The sequence below is a fragment of the Equus caballus genome, chromosome 19, assembly GCF_041296265.1.
Source record: "Equus caballus isolate H_3958 breed thoroughbred chromosome 19, TB-T2T, whole genome shotgun sequence".
Classification (NCBI taxonomy): Eukaryota; Metazoa; Chordata; class Mammalia; order Perissodactyla; family Equidae; genus Equus; species Equus caballus.
The window spans coordinates 65,143,755-65,171,123 of NC_091702.1; the positions used below are offsets into that span (position 1 = coordinate 65,143,755).

At 35.6% G+C, this 27,369-nt stretch overlaps 1 protein-coding gene across 2 annotated transcripts in view; it reads right to left on the reverse strand.

Annotated features, from left to right (window-relative positions):
* Window positions 1–4,043: 4,043 nt before the first annotated feature.
* TBC1D23 (TBC1 domain family member 23) overlaps window positions 4,044–27,369 on the reverse strand; it is a 50,705-nt gene continuing 27,379 nt past the window's right edge. Inside the window, exons 9-19 of one of the 2 annotated variants that reach the window (XM_005602121.4) lie at window positions 25,936–26,058; window positions 24,693–24,785; window positions 22,291–22,461; window positions 20,060–20,102; window positions 17,892–18,001; window positions 14,994–15,133; window positions 13,640–13,684; window positions 10,394–10,482; window positions 7,988–8,123; window positions 6,504–6,698; window positions 4,044–5,688 (exon numbers count right to left, since the gene is read on the reverse strand). In XM_005602121.4, coding sequence (XP_005602178.3) covers window positions 5,607–5,688; window positions 6,504–6,698; window positions 7,988–8,123; window positions 10,394–10,482; window positions 13,640–13,684; window positions 14,994–15,133; window positions 17,892–18,001; window positions 20,060–20,102; window positions 22,291–22,461; window positions 24,693–24,785; window positions 25,936–26,058 — 1,227 coding nt within the window. In that variant the 3' untranslated portion in view covers window positions 4,044–5,606. The remainder of the gene's footprint in view (window positions 5,689–6,503; window positions 6,699–7,987; window positions 8,124–10,393; window positions 10,483–13,639; window positions 13,685–14,993; window positions 15,134–17,891; window positions 18,002–20,059; window positions 20,103–22,290; window positions 22,462–24,692; window positions 24,786–25,935; window positions 26,059–27,369) is intronic. The other variant, XM_023623915.2, reaches the window with a different exon arrangement.

A 27,369-nucleotide genomic window follows, 5' to 3' on the forward strand; every position in this document is an offset into this window, starting at 1 on the left:
GGAACACGTGGTGGCCACGAATCCTGCAGAGCCTTCCAGGACTCTGCAGTCCACAGGCTGGGAGCTTTTGCTATAGACCAGATAGAGACCTTTGGTTCTTATGAAACATTTCTGACATCAGCAGGGTTTGGTATTTTTATAACTTTATAGCAAGAGGAAGACAGATAAAAAGAAACAGAGAGCTCCGCAGTTACCCAGAAACAAACACGGAATGAATGAGGATACTTGGCAGGTAGGGCGGCTGGTCAGAAACAATTGTTGGACAATATTTCTCCCCTAAACACTGTCTGAGGGTCCCCATCCGAGAATTACTGCCCAGTCGTCCATTCTCTTAGATTTCACAAAACTTCCTAAAAGTCTAAAGGTAACAAATTTTGAGCAGCAGTGCACTGGATGGATGCACTAACCTGTTTATCCATTAACCCCCGAAGGGCATTTGGGGCGTTCCCAGGTTTGGGTAATTATAGGGCTGCTATAAACACTCTTGTCCAGGTTTTTGTGGGAACCTGTTTTCATTTCTTAGGGTAAATCCCAGGAGTGGGATTGCTGGGTTATATGATAAACACATGTTTAACTGTTGAAGAAACTGCCACACTCGTCTAGAGTGGCGGTCCCATTTTGAATTCCCATGAGCAATGTATACATGTTGCTGCACAACCTCAGAAAACCTGATACGTGCAGCAACATGGAGGAATTGTGAAGGCAGGACGCCACATTGAAAGAAGTCACTCAAAATACACACTGTGGGATTCCAATTATATTACATTCTGGAAAAGGCAAAATTACAGGGACAGAACTGCCAGGGGTGAGGGGAGGGTTTGATTACGAAGGAGCAGAAGAAGGGAATTTGTACGGTGCTGGAGCTGTTGTGTATCCTGACTGAGGTGGTGGTTACACAAATCTACAATGTATTGAAACTCATAGAATTACACCAGAAAGATCAGTTTTACTGTATGGGAATGAAAATATTTTAAAAATCAACAGCTCATAAGTTAATTCAATAGATTCTGTTTTCAAAATCCAACATTTATGATAGTGTTTTCTTAGAATTTTCACATTATTTGATCCTTTCAACTAATTTGTGAAGAGGCAGAGTAAAGAATTTAGACTAAACTAATTTGTATGAATGTGAAGTTTCTTTCACTGTATCCCCAGTGCTTACATCAGTGCTTGACATGTATGGTGATCATCCTTTATTTGCAGCCCCAGCCTCGAATCCCAAGCTTATGCTCTTTTCTTTCAGTCTCTCAACCCAGCCAGGAAGCGTTCCTTGTCTGACGTGAGAAACTGACACTCGGTGACTTCAGTAAAACTTTTATTCTCTGGGTCATCCAAGTTTTATTTAAAGTTTTATATTAAAGTTTACTTAAAGAGAAGATTTTAGAATTCTAGAAAAAAATTTTTTTGTAGTTTTCGGTTAACAGATCCTGCATGTTTTGTTAGATTTATACATAGATATTTCATGTTTTGAACTGCTGTAGATGGTATTTTTTTAAAAGCTTTTGATTTCCAACTGTTCACTGCTAATATGTGGATATATGAATCATTTTTGTATGTTGAACCTTTATCTTGCAATTGTACTAAAATCGTTCGGACAGTAATGTCTGTGAATAGGGACAATTATTTCTTCCTTTCCAATCTGTAAGTCTTTTATTTCTTTTCCTTGTCTTATTGCACTGGCTAAGACTTTTAGGACAATGTAGATATGAGGAGTAACAGTGAAAGCAGACATCATTAAAAGGTTACCAGTCTTTAGGGGAAAGCATTCAGTCTTTAAACATTAAGACTGGTGTTAGCTGTAGGTTTCCTTTAGACACCCTTTATCAGATTAATGAAGTTCCCTTCTATTCCTAGTCTGCAAAGTGTTTTTTATCATAAATTAACACATTCAAAATCTCTTGCAAAAAACAGAAGAGGAGGGAATGCTTCCTCACCTCATTCTGTGAGCCCTGTATTACCTTGATACCAAAGCCAAAGACATCTATAAGAAAACTAGAAGCCAATATCCCTTATGAACACAGATACAAAAATCCTCAGTAAAATACTAGCAAAAGAATCCAGCAATACACAAAAAGTATTACACACCATGACCAATTGGATTATCCCAGGAACAGAAGGCTGGTTTAACATATGAAAACCAACTACTGTAATAAACCTTATTAATAAAGGAGAAAAACCATTAGACTATCTCAATAGATGAAAAAACTTTTGACAAAATCCAACACCCATGATAAAAACACTGTTATGGACAATGTTTGTGTCCCCCTAAAATTTATATGTTGAAGCCGTAACCACCCATGTGATGGTATTTGGAGATGTGGCCCTTGAAGGGTAGTCAGAGTTGGATAAAGTCATGACGATAGGGCCCTCATGATGGGATTAGTGCGCTTATTAGAGAGAGAGAGAGAGAGAGAGAGCTCTCTGCAAAAGCACAGAAAAGTGCCGTGTGAAGATACAGCAAGAAGGTAGCCTGGCTTCTCCATCAAGCAAGGAAGACAGCTCTCACCAGAACCCAACCGTGCTGGCACAGTGATCTTGGACTTTCAGCCTCCAGAATGTGAGAAAATAAATTTGTTATTTAAGCCACCTAGTCTGTAGTATTTTGTTGTGGCAGCCTGAGCTGACTAATACAAACACTCGATAAACTAGGAATAGAATACAACTTCCTCGGCCTGATAACGGCCACATGGAAAACTCACAGCTAATATCATACTTACCAGTGAAATTGTAAATGCTTTCCCCCTAAGATCAGAACAAGATGAGGGTGTCTATTCTTGCAACCCAATGGCCATCAACTAATGGATAAATAAAATGTGTTGCGGAATATTATTCAGCCATAAAAATGAATTATATTGTGATACATGCTAAAACACAGATGAAGCTTGAAGACATTAGGCTAAGTGAAATAACTCAGACACAAAAGCCACTTATTGTATGATTCTTCTTATCATGAAATGTCCAGAATAGGTAAATCCATAGAGACAGAAATTAAATTAGTGATTGCCTAAGGCTGGAGGGAGAGGGGGAAAGGGAAGGGACTGCTAATGGGTATGGAGTTTCTTTTTGGGGTGATGAAATGGTCTAGAATTAATTAGTGGTGATGGTTGCACAACTCTCTGATTATACTAAAAACCAATGAATTGTAGACTTTTAAAAAGGTGAACTTTATGGTATGTGGATTATATTTCAATAAAGATGTTAGTTTTTTAAAAGTTCAAGATGTAAATGGTAAAATTGAGATACTACTTTCATCACACATTCAACCCATGGAGTTGGGCTTTCCTCAAGTCAAACTGTCAATTTCAAATAGAACTCCAATCCATGGCTGGTTAGTTTAGTATGTAAGAAAATCATGCTAAGGAGTTAAAGGTCCTGTGTGAAACATATTGGTGGCAAAAACAGTTGAGTATATATCAGTACAAATTTACTATCCCTACTAGAAAACATGTTTTATTAGTGGTGGGCAAGTGGCATCTATAGAAAGAATTAGTTTTACACCTTAATAAGCAATAATAATTTCCAGGGACTAGGGAGTGGGGAGAGAAGAGGGGCTACATTCCCTTTTCACTCAACTTCTTTGAGCCTTGGTTTTCTCATCTTGAAAATACAAAAAATAATACCAACCCGATAATGTTGCAACCAGTGCAATCCTTGAGAGTCCACGGCAGGTGGAAATCCCAGGGTGAATTCCAGTTCTGGGGTCAGTGGGCCAATGAAGGGAGGACGAGCTACATAAGTGCCTAAAACAATCAGCGACATGTATCTTCATTTACTCTTTTTGACTAATAACTGGTGCTATTTCAGATGAGGACACTGAAGTTCAGAGAAGTGAGGTAGTTGAAGGTAGTGATTTACTACCTGTAGAGTTTAATGTCATTAGTTTTAAACTACCTCTTTCCCCATCCCCATTAGATGAAGAGGACTAAGAATCTAATACTTTCAAACCTCAAAGGAGAGCCCTCAATTTTCTAATTTTGTGGCATCTATAGAGATTTACAAGAGGGGTAAGGGGAGAAAGAAAGACATTGTCATTAAGAACAAAATTTTGAGCAAACTATACTGGTTTATTTACAATTGTAATTTATAAACAGTAACACAAACATCTTTACATTAATATTATGAAAGAAGTCCCATGGCTGAAATGGGCAAAAAATGAGACTTCAGGAGACTTCTAAAGGGGGCGCCAAAAAAGGGGGAAAATGCAACACAACAGCTGTGAGGAGAGTTAGAAATATCAAGTATTGCACCAGGTGCAATTTCATGCAAATGTCTTCCACCACTCAGGTAAACCATTTTTATTTAGATACGAGAATAAAGTATCTGGAACTACGTTGCCTTCTATTCACTTGATCTCCATTACGTCATTAAAATAATGGCTGTAAACAGGCTACATCTAGACATTTCTCCTGACCTCTGAGAGAGCCAGTCCGTTTTGGGACAGGGCCGCCCGTGAGGACCTGCCGCTTCCTGAAGGGATTTACAAGAAGTCATTCCAGGCCCAGAACGTGTCCCCGGATTTCTCTCAGCAAACGCGGTCCAACACAAACCCCAATAAATTAAACTGAGAAAGCTGCAAAATAAAGCAGATCACTTTTCAGTTTTGTCGTATTAAGAGAAGAAAAACAGTTTCAAACCACTTTTAGTAGGAGAAGACAAAAATCAGAGAAGAGAAATTCCAGACAGCGATGATAAAAACCGCTGTTGTCTACACAGCTCTCTGATCATCTGGCTTTTATATAAGCGGATATTAGTGTGGCCCAGACCATCATCTCACTGAGGACACATCAACGTGTGGTCAACACCTATTCCGAAATATCCTAAATCAAACATTCCACGTGTAAAAAAGACCAATGACATTTTACAGATACAATTCTGTCCCCAAAATGTTAATGTTAATTTTAACATGCCTACCTACTTATTATAATGCTTTTAACTGCTCCTTAGAAATCATTAGGATGAAGTTTAGTATCTGAAGCACTCAGTGTTCAAATTATTAGCTAATGGTACAAAGATGATTTGGAAACTATTATTTCAACATTTCACTAGCTAGACTGCATTTCTCAGTTGGCTGGAATCTTCATTAAAAAGATTTCACTCTTTTTAAGAACAGTAACAGCAAGCTAATTATTAATCTACGTAATACTTTTTAGTTTCTGATGTTGCTCAGTGGGTAAAACTAAATGTAGCAATTAAAGGGATCTCTTCAACTAATTCTATCTCTAATTTTCAGTGAAGACACTGCAAATATATATGCATATGGTTGTTTTTAAAACTGAAAGTGATGCATGTTCCCTTTAAAACAGCTCTTCAAAACAGAACTGCATTCTGCACCCTTAGTTCATAATGGCACAGGGTCAGTTACTTCAAAGTCATTTAATAACTGACCTTTATAATAAATCGTTTTACAAAACCAAAAATGCAAAAGAAAATTAAAAAAAAATTTTTAACTGTCCAGAGATTGATTATAATAATTTACACTTTCTTAGACCTGCTATTCAAGCACCCCCATGAGCAGATGAAAGGTCTCCGGATAGAATTCAGTCAGGAAAATCTGTCCATGTTTCTCCTGGTTGCCTTCATTTCCTTGGAAATGATTCTCTTTTATATTAACTTTCCAAAGCATCCAAAACTTTCATGATCTGTTGTTTTATGGCTTTGGTAGCGTCTCCTGCATTTGGAATCAAATACCTATGGGGGAAAAATATATGTAAGTATAATGCTTTCCCTTCAGGACTCAGCTTAGATGTCACTTCCAGCAGGAAGCTTTCCCTGACCTACAAGTCAGAAGAGATGCCCTCCCATGTATTCCCCATAACTTATTCCAGTAACATACACTCAAAAGCATATTTTTAAAGAGAAAACCAAGATGTAAAAGCAAGGGGATTTTCATACAGTGCAGAGCAAGGTGAGATGAGTGCAGGTGAGGAGTCAGGAGAGCTAATTTGGTTCCATCACACACTGGGTGTAAAGATCTGGAAGTCACTCAACACCTCCGGGCTTCACACTTTATAAGATTAAAGATGCCTTAGGTTTGACCTCAGTGTGGTCTGGGGCCTCGTACCAATCCATGAACTGTTTGCCACTGGTCCACAATGAGATAAGGAGGAGCTTGTACTAGATTCTAAGGTAACTAGACCACTCAGCACACTGCTTAGTTCACTGACACTTTCAAAACAAGAACTTCTTCACGAAGGAAAATAAAAACACTGACTTACATTCTGAGACACGTTTCTTATTTCACTGCAAACCAGCACTTAGCGTAGTACTAGTGTAGATCATTCTCAAAGACCCTCCCGCCAAGCATGAGATCAGCTATGGCCCTTACTGAAATCATGTGCTAATCCACCAATGACTAAGGATTTGGAAGAGAAAGACAGCAAAGAATACTAATACAAGTGATTCAAATATCCTCTTCCACCATCTACTCCCCAAAATAGAGAAACAAACCGAGTTTAATAATGAACTAATTCAATAATTCAGATATCACCCTAAGAAAATCTTACCTTTCGATTGCCAAGATTTCTATTCCTGAAGCGCTGCTGTTTCCATACTTGAAGGTAATTAGCTCAGGATGTTTTTTTTTGGATGTAATTTTAACTACAGAATTTAGTGCTTGTCGAGACTGTATATAAGCCAATCCTTTCCGTGAAAGAATCTCCCTTAAACAGTACATGTGGGTCGCAGTGACCAACAAGTGACTTGAGAGGGAAAAAGCATTAAAAACAGAAAGAAACGTCATTCAAAACAGCTGTTACTTCAACAGCCCAAGTTATAAAAAATGTTCAACTCCAGACAGAATTATTTTTGAGTTAAGAAATATAGGCAAAGGATCTATAAACAAATAAGCTACTTCATAAAAGCTTTTAATTTTTTTAGTTGCATGCAAAATTAATGTTTCATTAACAGATAATCCTGTAACTGTTTAAGAGCAAAGTTTATATTTTATATAATGAAAAGTACAACAAAATTAGAAATTATTAAAATAATAGATGTTTAGAATCTATTCTCTGTGGTATATGGAATACACACTTTTCAGACTTTTAACAGTATTGTCTATATTCACAAACTAATCTCATTCAGTATACCATAGCATATACTTAATATCAAAGACCACTAAGCAATAGTTGGGCTGCCTTACATATTTTATAACAATCTGTAACTGGATCCTTAAGGCAAAAAGGGCACAGGATTATTAACAGCCCCCCTGGTGCCCCAGCTCACTTTAATATAGTGATAATACTCATACACTTTTATGTAATACAGTAAGACAAATATTAGACAAGTCCAGAATGTGGGACATTCTGCAGAACAACTGGTCTAGACTCAAAGGATTCATCCACCACGAAGGAAAGGGGGACGTGGTGGTGAGTAGTACTGGTGCACACTGGGTGAGTCTCACTGGGTGAGACTAAAGAGGTGTAACAGGCAAATGCAGGTGTGAACCACGACTGGATCCTGGATCAGGAAGAGAAGAACACTGACTGTAAAAGATACTTTAGGCATACTGAGAAGTTGCTGTGTAGTCTATACACTGAATGATACTCATTTTTAAGGTTTTTAAAGAAGTGATAATGCTATTGGAGTTGTCTGGAAGAAAGCTCACCTTGGGAGATTTATGCTGAAGCATGGAGGGGTAAAGCGTGTCTCATCTGTCAGCTTCTTCTGAATGGGCTGACAAAAGGGAAGTGGATGTGTATGTGTGTATGATGTACATAAACAGATGGGGGAGTGTGAAAAGAAGTTAAAAGCTGTGAATCTGAGAGAGGCTTATAAGGATGTTCAAGGTAGTTTCTTCAACTTTTTTGTTAAATTTTTCAAAATAAAACAATTACGTAAGAAGTATTTTTAAAAATCAAGACATATAATACAAGTTGACATATCAAAATTATATCTTACTGTACTTGGATAAAAATTCTTCTGCAGTTCAGTTTTATATTAACTTTCCTAAATTCAATTTTACTTCTGAAGAAGGCATTTTAAAAAGTACCTAGGAAACATGTGTCCACTTTCTTTCACTTCTTTACAAGGAAAATGATGCTTGACGTCTGGCTTGTTTATCCAAGTCTGAATATTTACAACTTCTTTTCTATCATCATCTGACATTGAAGAACTGTCAATTTCATCTGTAAAGAATAAAGTGTTAAAAGCTGGTGTTACCAGTTTTTTAAACGATACAGTTCTTAACAGCCTGAAAAATTTTTCAGCAGTATTTTAAAGATTTTATTTTTTCCTTTTTCTCCCCAAAGCCCCCCAGTACATAGTTGTATATTCTTTGTTGTGGGTCCTTCTAGTTGTGGCATGTGGGACGCTGCCTCAGTGTGGTTTGATGAGCAGTGTCATGTCCGCGCCCAGGATTCGAACCAACGAAACACTGGGCTGCCTGCAGCAGAGCGCGCGAACTTAACCGCTCGGCCACGGGGCCAGCCCCTTTCAGTAGTATTTTAAACGTACAGATTGGAAAAAAAACCCAATTCTAACCCTGCTACTGTATTTCCTGATATCACTAATACTAACACAGAAGTATGACTATGAAATATCACTCTATGTGGTAAGAAAGTCAGGTGAAAATATTAAGAATACACTTTTCAAAGATTAACCTATCTGAGGAATTTCACCTTTTTTGATTTATACAACATAACTCTAATATCACTATTCTGTAGAGAGATGGCTGAACTGTCCAATAATAAGCACCTATCTGGAGGGCAAAGATGGCAGAGTTCTTTGTCTCTTGCTGCTTTCTGATTTTAAGGAAAATAAAGAAAAACCATCCTGGGATAAATCTATTTAGTGGTTTTTTTCCCGTAAGAGAAATATAAGACATTCTAACTATTTTGTTTTTCTAATTTAAGAAAGGGGAATTACAGTTCCTAGGGTCCATAATTATAAATGTTTTCCCTTTGCTTTGTAAGAAATACTCTGAAATACAGAGACATAATAAAACGAGGAAATCTCATACATCTATACACTTCCAGCTTAGACAATCAAGTGACGCCCACATGTCTCTCCCCAGGCGTAGTCCCCCTCCATCCCCTCTAAGAACCGGTGACTCTGGGAATTTGCCGATACACGTCTGTACTTTTGCCATATATAAATATCCCTAAATAAGATACAACAGTGTTTGCATTTTAAGTAAAATTTATGTAAATACTAGACTGTTCAACTGTATTCTTCTGCAACTGCTACCTCCTTCCTAACATTGTGAAATTTATCCATGTTGACACACACAGCTCTAGTCTTCCCTTTCCATTACTGTGCAATTTTCCACAATGTAAATATGTGTATATATATGATATACATAAATATACCATAATTTATTCACCCATTTGCATTTCCCCATTGCTAAAGGAAGGAGTTAAAATATTCAGGGAGAGATAGAGACTGATAGATAACAGGAAAATGGCAACAGAGTGGGGGGAAAAAAGGAGAAAAAGAAACAATTAGAAATAGCACACAGAAAACTACATTTACCTCAATACAAGTTTTCAAGAAGGTGATTTTGTAATATCTATTAAAGGATAAAATGTGGTTCCCTATAATGTAGCGATCTACTGCTAAGAATTTGCCCCCTGAACATACTTGCAAAAATTCATCTAGATAAATGTGTAAAAATATCCACTGCAATTTCAAACAGAGAAAAACTGGAAAATTACCAGAGTCAGTTGGGAGAAGACTGATTAAATAAATTATGGTATGTTTACATGAGAGAAGGAGAACTGAGGAGGGATATGGGCTGAGATAGAAAATTTGCAACATGTATTAAGTGGAAAAAGCAAGGTGAGATTTGGGAGTACTTCGTTCTTATTTTGTACATTTAGATACTGTTTTATTTTCTTCTAATTCAATACATATACTAATACTAACTATGATTACTTAACCAGGGTAATCTGGGCAGTGGGATTATGAACCAAGGTATTAAATTATTTTTAAAAATGTAGACATCCACGGAGGATGACAATTTCCCTGACACGACAGCCCCATCTTGTGGCCCTTGAAGATATTGCCTCCCGGTTCAAAAGGCTCTTTTCAGCTGTCTCAATTTTGCAATTCCCTTCAGTCCCACACTCTCACTCTCCTCGGTGGGTGGATTAAGGGGATTTAAATCCAATCCCATGGATTTAAATACTATTTCTACACTGATAATTCCCAGATTATCACCAGTTTAGAGTTCCCTCCTCAGCTAAAGACGCCTACAACAACTGCCGACTCAGTATTTCTGCTTGGGTTTCATCGAACAGGCAGAACTTCAGCTGTCTGAAACCAAACTATTAATAGAAAAACCACCAATCTCCAATCTCCTCTACACTCCCACTGTCTGTTTAGAGCAGTTGTGCAGCTCGTCTCAGACGGGCCCGTGCCTGGGGAAAGCAGTCTATAGGCATGGGTATTACTCCACCTGTGTCGTATTCTTCTTCATCCCCAATGCTGAAAACGGGCTTCACACCACGGTAAGGCTTGCCCACTCTGTCACTGCTGCTCACATGCCTACAGGCAAAGAATTTGAGAGGGGGAAACCATCACTTTAGAAGTTAACTGCCCATGTACCATCCAGTTTTATGACAGCTATGTTAAGGAAATTGAAACAAAATAAGGAAATTATGTTAGCAAAAGGGGCATAAGGTCTTGGTAGGCTGAATGCTTTCAAATATATGAAAATTACATTTTAAACCATTTTATTATTCATATTAAAACCAATGCTTCCATCGGTTTGGCCTTAGGACAGTTACTTAACCTCACTGTGCTTGTCTGCTCCTCTGTAGAAGGGTGATAACAATATCTACCCTTCATGGTTACTGTGAGAATTAAGTCAGCTGATATTTTCTGAAGCTCTTAAAAACAATGCCTGACATATATTAAGTGCTACATACATGTTTGTTAGACAAAAAGGATTATGGAACCAAACATCAAATTCCAGGAGAACTTAAGGCTTCTCATACGGGAGCAAGTGTCATAAGGTTTTTCCTCCCATTTTTTATTAGTTATTGTTGTTTGAAGAGAAACTAAGATGCTATTTCTTTTTTTTTTTTTTTTTAAAGATTTTATTTTTTTCCTTTTTCTCCCCAAAGCCCCCAGGTACATAGTTGTATATTCTTCGTTGTGGGTCCTTCTAGTTGTGGCACGTGGGACGCTGCCTCAGCGTGGTTTGATGAGCAGTGCTATGTCCATGCCCAGGATTCGAACCAACGAAACACTGGGCCGCCTGCAGCGGAGCGCGCGAACTTAACCACTCGGCCACGGGGCCAGCCCCAAAGATGCTATTTCTTTTACATAAATGTCAATAAACCATGAAAATGAATCTGCCTTTCTTTTTCAAGTGGCAGAAGCATAAACAACATGTAAACTCAAACTTGATCAGTCCTGCAGGAATTATGACCTCTCTCTTGTTGATATAAAAATTTATACCTCGTTACTTTTCAGGTAATCTCAAGAAAAAAACCAAGATGTAAAATTAAACTACTTCAATAAAATATGTTTCTGGGGGAAAGGCAGTGTATTATTTGTAGGATAAGTTTCAGTTAAGATTATCTACAATGAAAGAAAGCTGTGGCTTTTTTTTTTTTTTTTCCTTGTCATGTATCAAGAGATAGTCCAATGTGGGAAAAAATCAAGTTACATATCTTTACTTAGTGTTATAATTCAATTTTTCTAGACGATAGAGATCATATCTGTATTTTAAATAATTTCCCAATATAAATCATCAATAAAAATCTCATCATGACCTAATTTTGTTGAAATAGGATTAAATCTTTACTTCTCCCAAAACAACATTCCTCAATAGAAAACCAGCAAGAGTTGAGACTATAACAGACACTCTTGGGGAATTATAAGTTAGATTAATTGATACATAGCTTACAGTTTGATTAAGATAAAATCATTTGATCTTACGTTAAAACATATCTAATGTAAAATTATCCTGTAAATTATCAAACTATGCTCGTTTGAGACAGAAAAATGAAAGAAAATTCAAACACCTAGGAAACTCAGATTCTGCATTCTTACAAAAGGCAAAGACAAAGATGATATAGCTTTTATCTAAAAATACTTTAGTGCCATCTATATTATAAAATTGTATGAGATTAAGTAACTGTTGTCTCCTGATATAAAAGCAAAATTAAACTGCCAGACATAGAAACTTACAAAGATAACATTTACAATAAATGCTTGAACCAGAACCCAAGTGTGAATAAAGTGACAATCCAAAAAGCCAAAGTTATTCACTATTGATCTAGATTTATAAAACAATGCAGTTTTTAAAAACAAGATTGCTAAAGATTACTGAGATAGTTCTTAAGAGACTGGCTAAAAATTAATGAAATTCAAAGGCTGGACTCTTTTTAAAGAGCAGTATATCTATCCTTTTTTGACTAAAGTAATAACAGAAACAACTACAAAATAGTTGGATCTGGTTTTAACTTAATTTACTGAGCTCAGAAAGAAATTCAATTCATTCTAACTTTTCACTAAATTCTATTTTCAAAATACATAAAACTGCCTGTGGACCAGAGAAGATAAATTTTTTAAAAATTAAGAATTTGCAAGAAAACTTGGGAATTAAGTAAAAATTAGACTAATTCAATGGTCCTATAAGAAAAGAAAGTAGAAAGATGATTGACAAATAGATTATAATTTTTAAAGAAGCAATTTCCTTTAAAATTTTAGATAAAATTATACTAGAAGCCCTATAATTGGCGTTGTGCAGGAACAGTCACAGTAAATAAAAATTCTTATCAATAAGTTGAGAGTAAATTATTCTTTTTAAAAATGCTACTTCTAGCCACTAAAAATATTGAAATGACCTGAGAAAAAGTCAACTCCATTATTCCAAAGCTTAATTTACATTCAAAGTATGACTAGAATTTCTTTTAAAATGTTCATAGGTATAGCTATAATTGATATTCTTACTTAAATTGCAGAAAAATTCTGTAAGTGTAAAAACTGTAAAGCCATAAAGAAGTATTAAATTAGTAAAGTTCTTTGCTCATCCCAGTTGAGGATCCAGTGGACTGTTAAACTTTAACCTTATTGGAACCCAATGACTAGTAGCCCATCTTACCAGGGGCAGAGAAGAGAAGATGGATTATACATTAACATGTCCAGCATGACCTAATTTCTTTCAAGGAAAACCTGGCACCCACCAATTTATATATGTTAACCCACCAACATAAACACATACATCTTAGTAAGAAAAATCCAAAAATATTATACAGTTACATAATGTACATGAATTAACAAAACCTTTGAACCATGAACTGTGCCTCTGTCAGGTGCTATAATTACTCTGGGGCAGAGACAGAGTAAACGATCCCCAAAGTTCACACCTGGCCCACTCTGAGCCTCTATATTCTCTGTCTCACTTCCCCCATCTCAGAGTAAAAACTGAAGGTTTTATGGAGTTCTTGGGTTTGAATGTACTTGATATTCATCTGAGGAATGGGAGATATAAAGAAGCATGCAAGGAAAAACAATTAAAATGATCAAGCAAAAAACAAAAAAAAACAGATCAATCAGCATCACACACTCCTAAAAGCAGAATGAGAAAAGTTTAGCATCTGAGACAGCTGCACGAAATCTGAGCCAAGACAGCAGGAGGCATGCTAAAGACAGGGACGGTCCGACAAAGCTGCTCCACTCATTGGCTTACCGCTCTGTACATGTTCTGTCTGGCCAAGGAAGATTGAAAGACATTCTACAGCAAATCGAGGCAGAGGACAGAACAAAATGATTATTAACAACACAACAGCTTTAAAACAAAAAATACAGTATAATCAGTTTTTCTAACCCAGAGTTTACATTGTAAAGAAAACGTTTTGATCATCTAGGTACAAAGAAAAAGGAAGAAAAGGCCAGTTTGAAGTGATTCTTTAACAAAGAGAATAGTCTCTTCAACTCAGAGTTATCACTAGTTCATTTCAAAATAAAGTTTTAAATGTTCATGCTACAAAATGCAGCAACAATGGTTCCCTAATTCAGAATGCACTAACTAAAAGTAAAAAGGTTAGGCTCCTGAGAGCTGATGTAATTTTAATGAGCAAAAAATCTTTCAGGCTTGATAAAACCCTTTAATATTATTTATCAGCAGACCATTTTAGACAAGGTACAACGTTTTGGATTAGTGAACATAACCTATTCTCTTCTTTGCTAATTACTAAATGGGAAAAAAATGCATGGTATGCATATGAGCTTTACTTAAAGTGACAAATTCCTGTCATTCAGTTCTTAAAAGTCAAATATTTCAACTTTTCTAGGACAATGCAAGTAAGACATGAGAGTGAAATTAAATACTACAACACATTTCCAAGATCAGGCTTGCTCAGAAACAAATTCTGCGCTGGAATTATTAGGTTAGCCTTGAACTCTAGGAAGAAGGGTCAATTAGACTAATATGTGGAGAAAAAAGCACACTGCGCACTCGCAGTTCCAGTAAGACGCAACATAACAGACATTCCTAACCTCGCTTATCATTTGTTAGCTGTGTCCTTCACTTGTAATTCACGGGGAAAGAGGGGTCACTTATATTCTGTGAACAAATTCTATGAAGAGCTAAACTCTTAAACTTAAGAAAATGGGCTTCTGCTTTATTTAGCATGACCAAATCTTGTAGGTTTTAAATTCCTGGAGCAGAGGAAGAGGTTCCTGCTATGAAGTTACTACATGTAGGAAACAATTCCCATCCATCTGACATGTGGGAAGCAGCTACTACATGAAGTGTAATACACATAATGGCATTTGAACATTGTTTTAAACAAATGGCATGACGGAGCAGAATCATTATTTACATCTTATTCTGAGCAGTGGAAGAAGAGAGAGGAATCTTTGTAGTCAAATTTTATAGCAATAAAGGACAGCTATGCAATTATAATGAAAACTGGAATCATATAATAAAAAAATGTACTTTACGATGCTTTTCTAGAACACATTCAACTAACATTTACTGTAAGACATTTTTCTTTAGTTTTAATTACTCATCATAAACTCATACCATATAAGCAACTCACCGGTCCACAGGAGTTGATGTATTCTCAATAAAACTGATAACTTTTTCCCTGACATTAACAGATTTTGTCTTCAAAGCAACAGTCATTTTATTTACTAGTGATTTCATTCCTCTATCATTTGAGCCATTAGAAGAGTCACCCTGAAAAAAAAGAACTTACTGATGAATTAACTGCTCTTTAAATGATTAGCACACACACTACTGCTAAAGGTTATCAAGATGTTGTAGACTGAATTGTGTGTCCCCCGCGCCCCCAGATTCATGTGTTAAAGTCCTAATTCCCAGTACACCTCAGAAAGTGACTGTTTGTGGAGACAGGGCCTTTAAAGGGTAAATTAAGGTTAAATGAGGTCCTAAAGGTGAGTTCTAATCCAGTATGACTGGTGTCCTCATAGAAAGGGGGGAGACATCAGGGATGCACATGCACAGAAAAAAGGCCAAGTGCAAACAGAGCAAGAAGGCGCCATGTGCTAGCCAAAGAAAGAGGCCTCAGGAGAAACGAAACCGGCTGGCCCTTTGATCGGACCTCCAGCCTCCAGAAGGAGGAGAAAATTAATTTGTGTTGTTGAAGCCACCTAGTCGGTTGTACTTTGTTATGGCGGCCCTAGCACACGGCACTAGGTGAAATCATTTAGGAACGGAAGGCAGAAATGAAAAATCAGGATACACTTGCACATATAAATGTGTGAAGTCTGACATTACCTTCTTTATTCAGTAACAAATAAAGTTATTGACCTTTTCTTAACTCAGATTACTCTATAAAAATAAGCAAAAGTGTAATCAGAATATTATCCATGTAGCTAAATTTTTAAACATTATTCCTTTCAAATGTTTGCTTTTTAAAGCTTTTTCACTTAGACTTCTAATTTCTCAAGAAAAGTTATCCTTATGTACCTAATGTAATAGAAGGATAAGTATAATTCTTAAACTGTCCATGGGACTGGTCCCATATACCCCAGAGGGCAAGTTAGTGATAGGTATCAAAAATTTAAAAGTGTGCCTATCTTTTGCCCATTAATTCCTTTTCAGAATTTATGCGAAGGAAATAATCAATATGCGCCCATTTGCTAGCATTTTAAAATACATTTAGTATAAAAGCAGAAAATAAAACTCTATGTACACTCTGATCATGTACTTTTAAAATAAAATACACATTTATTAAAAAGATTTGAAGAAAATATTTCAAAATATGAATAGCAGTTATCTCTTGTAAGGTTAGAAGTGATTTTTTCTTTATACTTTTCATATTTACATGCTACAATGAACACGTGTTATTTTTATTTTTAAGAGAAATAAGTCATTAACTAAATAACATAAAAACCATGTTTCTATTTCGATATCCAAATTCAAAACCAAATTTAACTGACTGTGGAAATTCTTTGGTACTTTTGAATATAATGCATCTTTAAGACAGTTTCTTTAATGGCCTCAATCACTGTTTATCAAATCTGAAGATAAAAACTTCAACAGAAAGACTATCCAACATGCTGTGGGTGGGAATATAAATGAGAATAATATTTTTTGGAGGGAAATTTGATAATGCAGAATTCTAAGAATTTTGATAATCTTTTGATCAAGTTATTCCACTTCTAGGACTAAATAATCATGGTGTATCCAAATATATTACTACAAAAATAAATTGTAGTAGGGTTTATAACAGAAAAAAGACTAGATGCAATGTAAATAATCAACAATAGGGGACTAAGTGAATAAATTATAATCTCTCCAAACAATGGAATACTATTTAGTTATTCAAAATGAAAAACAGTGTTTATTAAATAACTGGTGATCTCACACAAAGAGCTCTTAGATACCTAGAGAATCAAGTCGAAAACAATTCTCAGAGAAACCTTATCTGTTGGCAATTTGACAATAATTTGCTTCGATTTACATGGCTGAAGATAAACTTCAATTAATCGTCTAATGAGTTATAACTGTATAACTAGCACTGTTAAACATGTGACGGTATTACACTTCACATTCACTTGCACATTTAATCCCCGAATCATCCTTACGAGGAAGGTTCTGTTATTATCATCCCTATGGTTCAGATGGAGAAACCAGAGCTAAAAAGATCTTGCTGGAAATCTTGAAGAAAGTAAATTGTGAAGATAAAACCTGAACACCTGAGTAAGTCAGAATGGTAAGCCCAAGCTAATAACCATGACCCTGTAATGCAGTTTTCCTTATATTTGTTTTGAAGAATGATCATTAGGTAGATGAGGACTATTAGTTGTTAAGAAAGCGATTTAATGACACCTAATTCAACTGACATGAAATTCTGAAAAAGCACAAAAAACTTCTTGCCCAAATATTTCCAAAGTAGAACAGAAAATGATTTACCCACTATAGCAAAGCCCTGCAGTAATATACATCTCAGTAACTAAAAATCAAATATAACAGGATTGGCAATCAGTTCCTGTCTTCCTCTGCCCAGCCCATTCTCAAACATGGGTGGACTGAAGTTCTAATTATGTAAGTTTGTCGTACGGAGAGGTAGAGACATGGCATGTGGGAGGTGTGACCATGAACCTCAGAGTTCTGGCTCCAACGTATTGGGAGATTCCTAGAACCAGCTCTCCTGAGAGTCTCGGCTAGTCCTGGACTCAAAACTATCTCCACTGATATATAAGCTGAAGCAGAAATTTATCACCAGGTGATGCCAAGCCACAGTGGGGAAGGGAGAGATCTGCATGCAGTAGATGGACCTCCAGAACTCTTGCTAGTTTCACTTGTTCAGCCTGCTCCATCATTTCATTAATTTCACAACAACATGACTCCTCATTGTACATGTTTGAAATATTGTGACTCCATTTCTGGTATACTGGGAGTTTAATAGTTAATCATCTTTTCTGGGTATTGACCCAAATCTGGTGACATGTTCTACAGATATACTCACATCAACAGAAGAATTGATACTGCTCCTTGAGCCTGAGGTACTAGCAATCCAATGCCCATATCCATTTTCTGGTCCATCCACATTAATGTCTGCCAGGTGCTGCTGCAGTGCTTAAGATAAAGAAGAAGAGGAGGAAAAAACCCTGACATCTCAATCCCCTCTGGAAAGATTACCAGAGAAGTATAATAAACACGTCATAGCTGAATGAAAAAGGATCCAAGCAGAATCACAGGTATTTCTTTCTGCACCTCTGTAAAAGAGTAAAGGACTCCCGGCTACGGAAAGCCTTCCTCTCCTCCTTCCTCTAAAGCCCTCTGTACACACAGAACTTTTCTTAATTGACCTTAAGGGTGACAATAACTACATACAGGCTTGATGTTTTCCTCTTTGGAAGGTAATCTTTCAAGCATTAATAGGTACTCTCAGCAACACTTTTATGACATAAAGGATTAATAGAAAACCTATGGTGGCTTTTGTCTTACCATAAGGAGACATCAGTTAATCTTCCCCATAACAAAGAAGCAGTTTTAGGTATTAATTGCTGTGGAAAGAGAGGTTATTCTTTTTTTTTTTTGAGGAAGATTAGCCCTGAGCTGACTACTGCCAATCCTCCTCTTTTTGCTGAGGAAGACTGGCCCTGAGCTAACATCCATGCCCATGTTCCTCTACTTTATACGTGGGACGCCTACCACAGCATGGCTTTTGCCAGGCAGTGCCATGTCCGCACCCGGGATCCAAACCAGAAAACCCTGGGCCGCCGAGAAGTGGAACGTGCGAACTTAACTGCTGTGCCACCGGGCTGGCCCTTAGAGGTTATTCTTGAAAAGGGAATAATTCACAGTTTAGAAAAAAGTTTCTAAAACCTCGACTATACTATAAAAGAATGTTTTTTCAGACACTTTTGAGAACAAGCTTAACAATCAAGTTTTGTATTATGTTGTCAAAATTCCTAATAAATAACACTGGGCCTAAGGCCAATACCTGTTTAACACTACTTTTATACAAATAATCCCTTTTGTAGATCACTCTGGGTATAAGCCTCAAAGGTAGTTAGTTATCAGGCCATGAAACATGGGAGATAATCATAATCCTTGCTAATATCAACAAAGATCAAGAGGAAACAGATCCTAATCTATCAAAATTCTAAACTGTAACATAAAACAATTATATTTGGTCAGAACTAGATCCTTATAAAACCCCTGTGATTCAAACTCAAGATTCTATACCTTCAACAATTAATTTGATTTTATTATTAATTTTTCCCAGTTCTTACAATTCAGTATTTTTATATCTCTTTTCCTGTCTTTTAAAGTAAGACAGACTCTTTATTTTTTAATTGAAATACATTTGACAGATAACATTGTGTAAATTTAAAGTACACAACACGTTGATTTGATATATTTACATATTGTAATATGATTTCCATTGTAGCAACAGTTAGCACCTCACTCACATCACATAATTACCATTTCTTTTTTGTGGTGAGAATAGTTAAGTTCTAGTCTCTCTGCAAGTTTGATGATTATAATAATACAATATTTGTTGTCTATATTCACTATACTGTGCATTACATCTCCAGGTCTTATTTATCTACTAGTTTCAAGTTTGTCCCCTTAAATAACATAGTTTGTAAAAAGACAAGCTCTTTTTAAATCTTACTACCCTGACCTAATCCTTCATAAATTCTCAAATAGGTGCCTGCAGAGATTTTGTCAATTATTTTACTATCCTGGATTACAGATTTGAAAACAGCAGCTTACTTGTTTTATTCCATTCAGCCAACATTTCTTTTAGCAGGTAATACCATCACGTAGTTCAAAAATAAAATGAAAACGAAACAAAACAAAAAAGCCAATAATACAAAGGGTACATAGTAGAAGTATTCCTCTTATTTCCCAGTCCTAACTGTTCCTTCTTCTCCAGAGACAAATCGTGTGAGCAGTTTTTCACGCATCTTTACAAAAACAAGCTAATTAAATATTGACTCATTTCAACTGCCAGTTATGTCTGTTTTCCACATCCTGCTGGCCTTGCCTTTTCTGAAAATACTGAATGCCTGAAGAGAGAGTGTACCCATTAACGAATTTGGTCACTCCCAATCAGCCCTGGTGATAATATAATTTCCTCTGAAAAGTGGAGGCAAAGGGATTGATACATTAAAACCTTACCCATAAATCCTCCACTGGCAATGCTCACATATTCTTTGTTTTTCTGTAATGGAAAATAAAATTTAAGTTATTCCAAAACGCAATTTAATTAAAACTTCTGACAGCTCTATAAACACTGACAAACATAACATAAGGTTATATATTAAATTTCCGGACCTTTTCTTTTCTCTGACATTTTGGACTTTGGCACAGAGAGGTACATAAGTTTTCCTTGTGTATTGTAAGGCCTGGTGCTTGGGTGGGAAGAAGGGGACAACTTCATGGCTTCTAACAAGACTGATTCTATTTGTATTATAGTTCCCACAGTGTAATAAAGAGTCACACTAAAAATCAGTTAAATTCTATTTTTAGATTTAATTTGAGTGGTTTTTAAAAGCTTTCAAAATAATTTGCGTGCTTTATAAAAAGGAAATATAAAAGCAAATATTACAGCTAATTATGAAGAAGAAATGAAAGAATGTTACCATTGTACAAACTACTAAAAATTAATGGCTCTAAACAGTGATAAACAAAGAAAAGACACAGAAAAAAGAGAGCCAACTGGGCAGTATTTACCTCCTGATGGAAGTACACACCTCCCAGGATTTCCTGTCCCCCCCGGAAGAAATCTGATCAAGGCTCTAGATGTAATTACCCGTTTACAGGAAGCACCAGGGCAGAAGCTGATAAACAGCACCATGTGAGTGCAGTCAGCAAAATCCAGAATGCGGGAAACTAAGACAAACGTAACCAGTTCTTGCCAACAAATATTTTCAAGGAAAAAAATTAGGAAAGGGAACCTATAAATTAAAAGAGACTTTAAAGATATCAACCAAGTGTAATGTCTTGTTTTGGATCCTGGGAAAATCAGGGAAACTCGAACCCTAGTTAGACTTTTTATAATAAATTGTAATAATGACAATGTGGTCATGTATTTATAAAGAGTTTATAGGGTTCAATTTTCCCTACTTTGCATGTTTGAAATTTTCCAGGATCAAAATTGGGGAAAAAATTTCTAAAACTACATCAAGAACTTGAATCGTTAAAAAAAAGTTGACAGTTTGAGTCCCTATTTTTGTTATTCTGTATAAGTTTCTAAAAATCTTTCCTTTAATAAGGTATAAAAAATTCTGTTATAATCCCTCTCCCAACATCTTGCTCCTTGTCTGATTTTCTTTTAAGGACTCTGTCCTTTAGACTAATTTTCTCAAACCAGATTCCCAGCAAAATACAACATGAATAGAAATGGATTGAAATTGAGTGACTTGTGTAACAGCACCACACCTACTGTCTTCCTGATTCCATAGTTCAGGGTCATACAAAATGAGGACCTCAACGTATAAACTACCGAAGAATACCTAGTAACTATTTTATAAAGAGCGAGCCACCACTGAGTGAAGCTTTGTAGAGAAGGTAGAGGAACAAGTTGCCTACAATCACTAACACAAATTAGCTGTGCTGAAGACAACATTCAAACACAAAAGGAAAGGTGGCTAAGTGGCATGAATAAATACACACGCATATTTACTCAATTTCAAAGTGAAGATGTTAAAATGAATCATATAGCTACTGTAAAAAGTACTAGGGCATGAATAGGCACAAAGAGCAAAGAAACAGAATAATCCAGAAATAAACCCTGACACACTGAGGAATTCTGTATATTAAAAGCTGGTATTTCAAATTGATAGCACAACTGGTTAGCTATCTGGAAAAAAAATTTTGATTCCTACCTGATTTCTTAAACAAAAAGAAATTCTAAACGTTTTGAAACTTAAAAAACAAACCATACAAGCATTAGAGAAAAATCCAGGGGAGAAGACCTTTCTTGGCAAGACATAAAACCAATAAGCTGTGAAAGAAAAATATAAATTTGACAATGTATATATCACAGCACAAAACCACGTATGAGAATTTCTTATAGTTGATAGCAAGAACCAAGCAAGATTGAAATCATCTTCATTCCATTTGCAATAACATGGATGGACCTTGAGGGAATTATGTTAAATGAAATAAGCCAGCTAGAGAAGGAGAATCTGTGTATGACTCCACTCATATGAGGAATTTAAAAATGTGGACTAAGAAAACAGTTTAGTGGATACCAGGGGAAAGGTGGGGTGGGGGGGTGGGCACAAAGGGTGAAGTGGTGCACCTACAACACGAATGACAAACATTAATGTACAACTGAAATTTCACAAGATTGTAACCTATCATTAACTCAATTAAAAAAAAAAAAGAACTCATCTGCAGCAGACCTGTAAGAAGTGTGCCAGGACCATGTTCATGTACATGTCTTCTTCCTCTCGGCCACTGCCCATGAAACAGAGGTGCTCCCCGCCAGCAACAGAGCCGGACTCAATGGACTGCTTCTGTGCTTCCAGCAAGGATCTCACTGATTGTGCAAACTCAGATGGATTCTGGAGCATCTAGACAATTTTTTTAAAAATTAAAAATGTGGCATGCCTGTGTTTCACATACATTTGTACAACTTGAAATATTTTTCTAGGGGGAAAAAACAATATTTAAATAGCCACCACAAAAACAAGGAAAAATAAAAGGCTCTTATAACAAAACCTCTGGGATAAGAGAAAAGAAATGTGCATAAATGTGCCAATAACACATTAGAACAAAGGTTGAAAATTCACCCAAAGATTAAATTATGCAAAGAAAATATACTACTAGAAAAAAATTTGTTTTTGCTGTTTCTTAAACAAGTTACAATGTCCTTAGGTATTATGACAAGAAAAGTTTAACACTGAGTACAAGTTCATGACTAAACTGAATGACTACAAATCACAAATAAAAATAATACATTGAAACCAGCTATATTTTTTAGTTTCCACTTACATGGCAAACCACGTATTTCTTACAGGACAGTGAGAAAAATCAGAAGCCACTTATTTATGAGCACTACTCTAGGTACTAGAGATACAAGGATGAAAAAATTAATTTATTACCTCAAGTAAACAAATATGCCAATAATTAGAAAAACTTGTTACAAATGTTATAATGGGGCTACATAAAAAGCACAGTGAAAATCCAATAGAAAAATGCATGAACCAAAGAAAAGTAGTTTGTAAAAAGAAAAAAGCACACTCGCAGAAAGATGCTCAACGTCACTAGTAATTATTGCTGTTTTTCACCTATCATTCTTGTAAAATAAAAAATAATTGATAACAAAGGATGAAGTGGCATACCCACAACATTACTAACAATAATGTACAACTGAAATCTCACAAGGTTGTAATCTATCATAATCTTAATAAAAAAATACTAAAAAAAAAATAATAATTGGTAATATCCAATAATGCTGATGGTAAGAAACAATCATTCTCATTTACAGTTGTAAAGTGTAAACTGGTTCAGCCTTTTTAAAGGGCAATATGGCAGTCTCTGGTAACATTTTATATGCCCACACCCCTCAAAATCCAAGAATTCTATTTTACAGAAATATCTATAGGAGTTCACAAAATACATATAAGAATGTTAACTGCAACATTATTTATTACAAGAAAACTGAAAACAACCCAAATGTACATCAATTTGGCAATAAATTATGGCACATCTGTAGATGGACCACTCTACAGCCACTAAAAAGAATGTAATTAAAAGGAAAGGTCTCCAAGAAACTGTTAAGTGAAAAACCAAGTGAACTATTAAGTGAAAAGTCAAGTGAAAAAAAAATGAACAGGAAATATGTAGATACATATTAAAGGTCTGGAAAATTAAACAAGCTGATAATAATAGTTAACTCTGCAGCTATTGTTTAAGTTTTTTTTTAATCAAGTATTCATGAATCACTTGAATAAATTTTTAAAATAAGTATAAAAGAAGGCCCATCTAAGTCCTCCTAGATGAATGAAGGAAGAGAAAGTTCATTTTCAGGACGCAAACGAACTAGGATGGCCTTCCTCACCTCCAGCGCCCAAACTCTCTGCGTTGTTCTACCTCCACTTTCCCTGAGCCTCCTCTCAACACCACCTAAGCCCTTCTACGTGCCTTTCAGCCACAGCGTCAACTTTTTCAGACAAGCTGGGAAGAAGGGTGGATTGCATAGTCAGCACAAAGATTACTCCTCTGTCTTCCCATCTCTGAGACTCTTACAACCCCAGAATGGCTTAAATACTGTCAGTCCCAGTTCTACCAACTGTTCTAAGCATCCCCGACAAGACTTAATTATTCACTTCATCTATTCCTTTAATTAAAGGGACCCTAGGATATCAATTTTAACAACTGAACCCCTATATGCCAGACACTACTCTTATTAAATATTAATTTATTAGTATATGCATTAAGTACTCATCATGAAGAAAAATTATAATAAGAGCTAATATTCATACAGTAATTACTAGGTGCAAAGCACTATGTTAAGTGCTAAATCAGGCAGCTAATAATAAGAGATTTAGAATTTACTGACATAACAATGGTAAGCAATAGCAAGCCATAGTTAACAGTGTTTTCATCCATCCTTTATGATGCCAAAGAGCATCCTAGGTAAAAAGGAAACCTGAGAGCAACACTTTTCTTACAAGGGCCAAGACTCCCTCCTTAAAGCAGAAATAAAAACATCTCCAATCTGGTGCATGTATATTATTTACAGGCTAAAGAAAAACTTCTCTTACTTTAAAAAAAAATTTTAATCAGCATTTATACTAACCAGATCTGAATCTAAATGGAAAGCAGTCGATAAATGCCCAGCATTATACTGTTCTGCAGGACGGCAATCTACCACAAAGAACCGGACTCCTTCCTAAGAGGGAAAGAAAAAGAACATTTAACATACTGGAATTTGCCACGAGGGTCACATTGTACACAATATAATATTAACAATTAACCAAAAGAGGGGGAACAGGTTTATAAAAAAATGGATCTCACATACAATTAAGAGGAGCCAATCAGTACAGACAGAAGCATATAACTTTAATCTTTTTAATCAAAATCATAAATTTTAAGCAGTTAAAAATTTTGTATATACTGTTCTTGACTAGAAAGTCTTAAAATATGTAGCAGGACAATGTCAGTTTGAGCTGTAAAACTAATTACATTAGAATACAAAAACTTAATGTGTATGATCTTAAACACTTTTTAAAAACTATATAGTTATAAACACAGATCTAGTTACAATTCTTATTTCTGCAAATAAGTCTAGAAACCTGTCAACAATTCAGTTCACATAAAAACTAAACATCTTTTGGGAGTGAGAGGAGGTTCTGCAATGCCAGTTTGAAGTGAAGAAGTTCACATAGGTCTCTTTAAACTGGATTATATGTTTTCATTCATTTTTAGTAATAGTTCTAATCATAAAAACATATGAAATGCTTGTTTTTTAAAAGATCTACTGTAAAAGGCCTGTCTTTCTATGTCCATTCCTCTTCCCTCCATCTTGGAAATACACCCCACTTTGCAAATAAACACACCTATGGTTAACTGTTGCACTTCAGTAATAAAGAACATATACTGAAAAAACTGGCTCATTAGATTTTCACAAAGATAGTAATAGAACATTACAGTATATCCTCAATTCTCCTTTGTTAATGCTTTATGGCATTAAACCATGTAATTCAATTAGCTGTATAACTACGCAGAATTTAACTGTTAAATGCTATATTCACCTTTTTAAGTACTTTATACAACATTCAGTTGTTTTGCTAATATAAAAAAAGATTTGGCAATTTTAAAATTGGTGTCAAAAATAATCATTGATAACTAAAATAATACACAAGCTGGCAGTTTAAAAATGAGCATCTGGAGAGAAAATTTAACAAATTAATCATTCAAAAAAAAGTAAAATAGCCACATTATTGTAGTAAATTAGTTTTGTGAGAATCAATGAACAAGGAGGAAATGTCAGTTCCTTGCATTTAAAGGCCAGTCCTCTGATAAACTGTGGGTTTTCTTACCCCTTGAAGCTGATTTGCTTGAAGAATCTCTGACACTGAGACAGCCAGACAAAGAGCCTGGCTCAGATCTGCATCGTCATCCTTAATTCCCAACAAAGTACTACCAAATAGATGATGATTATCCTGTTTGAGGAGACATTTTTAAAACATTATGAAGAAAAAACAAAATCAAACTTTCTTCCTAAAATATTCTTAATAAACCATGATAAAAGGTAAGATAATTATATAACATCCTTGAGTCATGTGATTTTTACAACTTATATCATCTCAAATCTTACAGGCTAAAAGCTACAACAAAGCTACATAGAAAGACCCTGTTGGAATTCATACAAAATGAAAGAGTAAGAAAAAACAATACATTCTACTCAGCGATTTTCTATACTATCATCTATAGTTAAAGGTGAAAGTTTAAAAATGGTTACTCAGAACTTTTCATACTTTAATATAAATATGCAAACAAAAATATGGCATAAATTATGTAACACACTGATGTACAGCCTGTTCTAATTATCAACTGCTAGTGCAGATTATTTACTGTGTCTGAAGAATGAAAGCTATTCCTCTTACAAGACTGAAAAGAAAAGAATCAGACTCTTTCTCACCCAGTATCCTAAACCACTATCCCACCATCTGACTTACTCAACATTGTTGGAAACTGGGGTGGTTTACATAAGGGAATTATTAAAAGAGCTGAAATTAGTCCCTAGAAATAAATCTTTCTTAATTAGTTTCAAGGGAAACATTCCTAAAAGATTTCCCTTATCTGCCTTCTGAAACACCCCATACTGAACATAATTTAACCTCAACTTGATGTTTCAAGGATGTGATGACTACCAACTAGCAATTATTATGGTAGAACGCCTTTAAAAAACCCCAAAAGACCATAATGTTCTCATGAGCTCCTGAGGTCACAGACAGACCTGTTGACTTTATTTGTAATTGGACTCTGTGCCTCCTCCACTGTTAGCTTCTGCTTTTTACTTCCTAGGAGTTCACATCACTCACTTCCAATCTGGTGTGCTCTCTCTTGACAGCACTTGTCTGGTCTGAGAAAGGTTCTAAATCTCTTTGGGGCTAAGTGACCTTTCTTGTTTACAAGCCAGCTCTGCATCATTAAAGCTGTACAAAGCTGAAATCCAGATAAAGGAGGCGTAACTAGATATCCTCCATCAGATTTCTGTAATACAATTTTTCAAGTCAAGAAAACGCTTATTTAAGAAATATCTCAATTGTTCTCATGATCAGAAATAATAATCAGAGTAGAGGTGACATGGTTCCTAGTATATTTGTATACTATCTTTTTTAATCTGTCTGTTTCTCCACTAAGGAGAGTATTTACAGTGAAAATCACACAAAACTGCAACACAAAAAAGCAGAAAAGAATGACAACTTAAGAATATTTTAACTGATATACAACATAAACAATAAAACAAT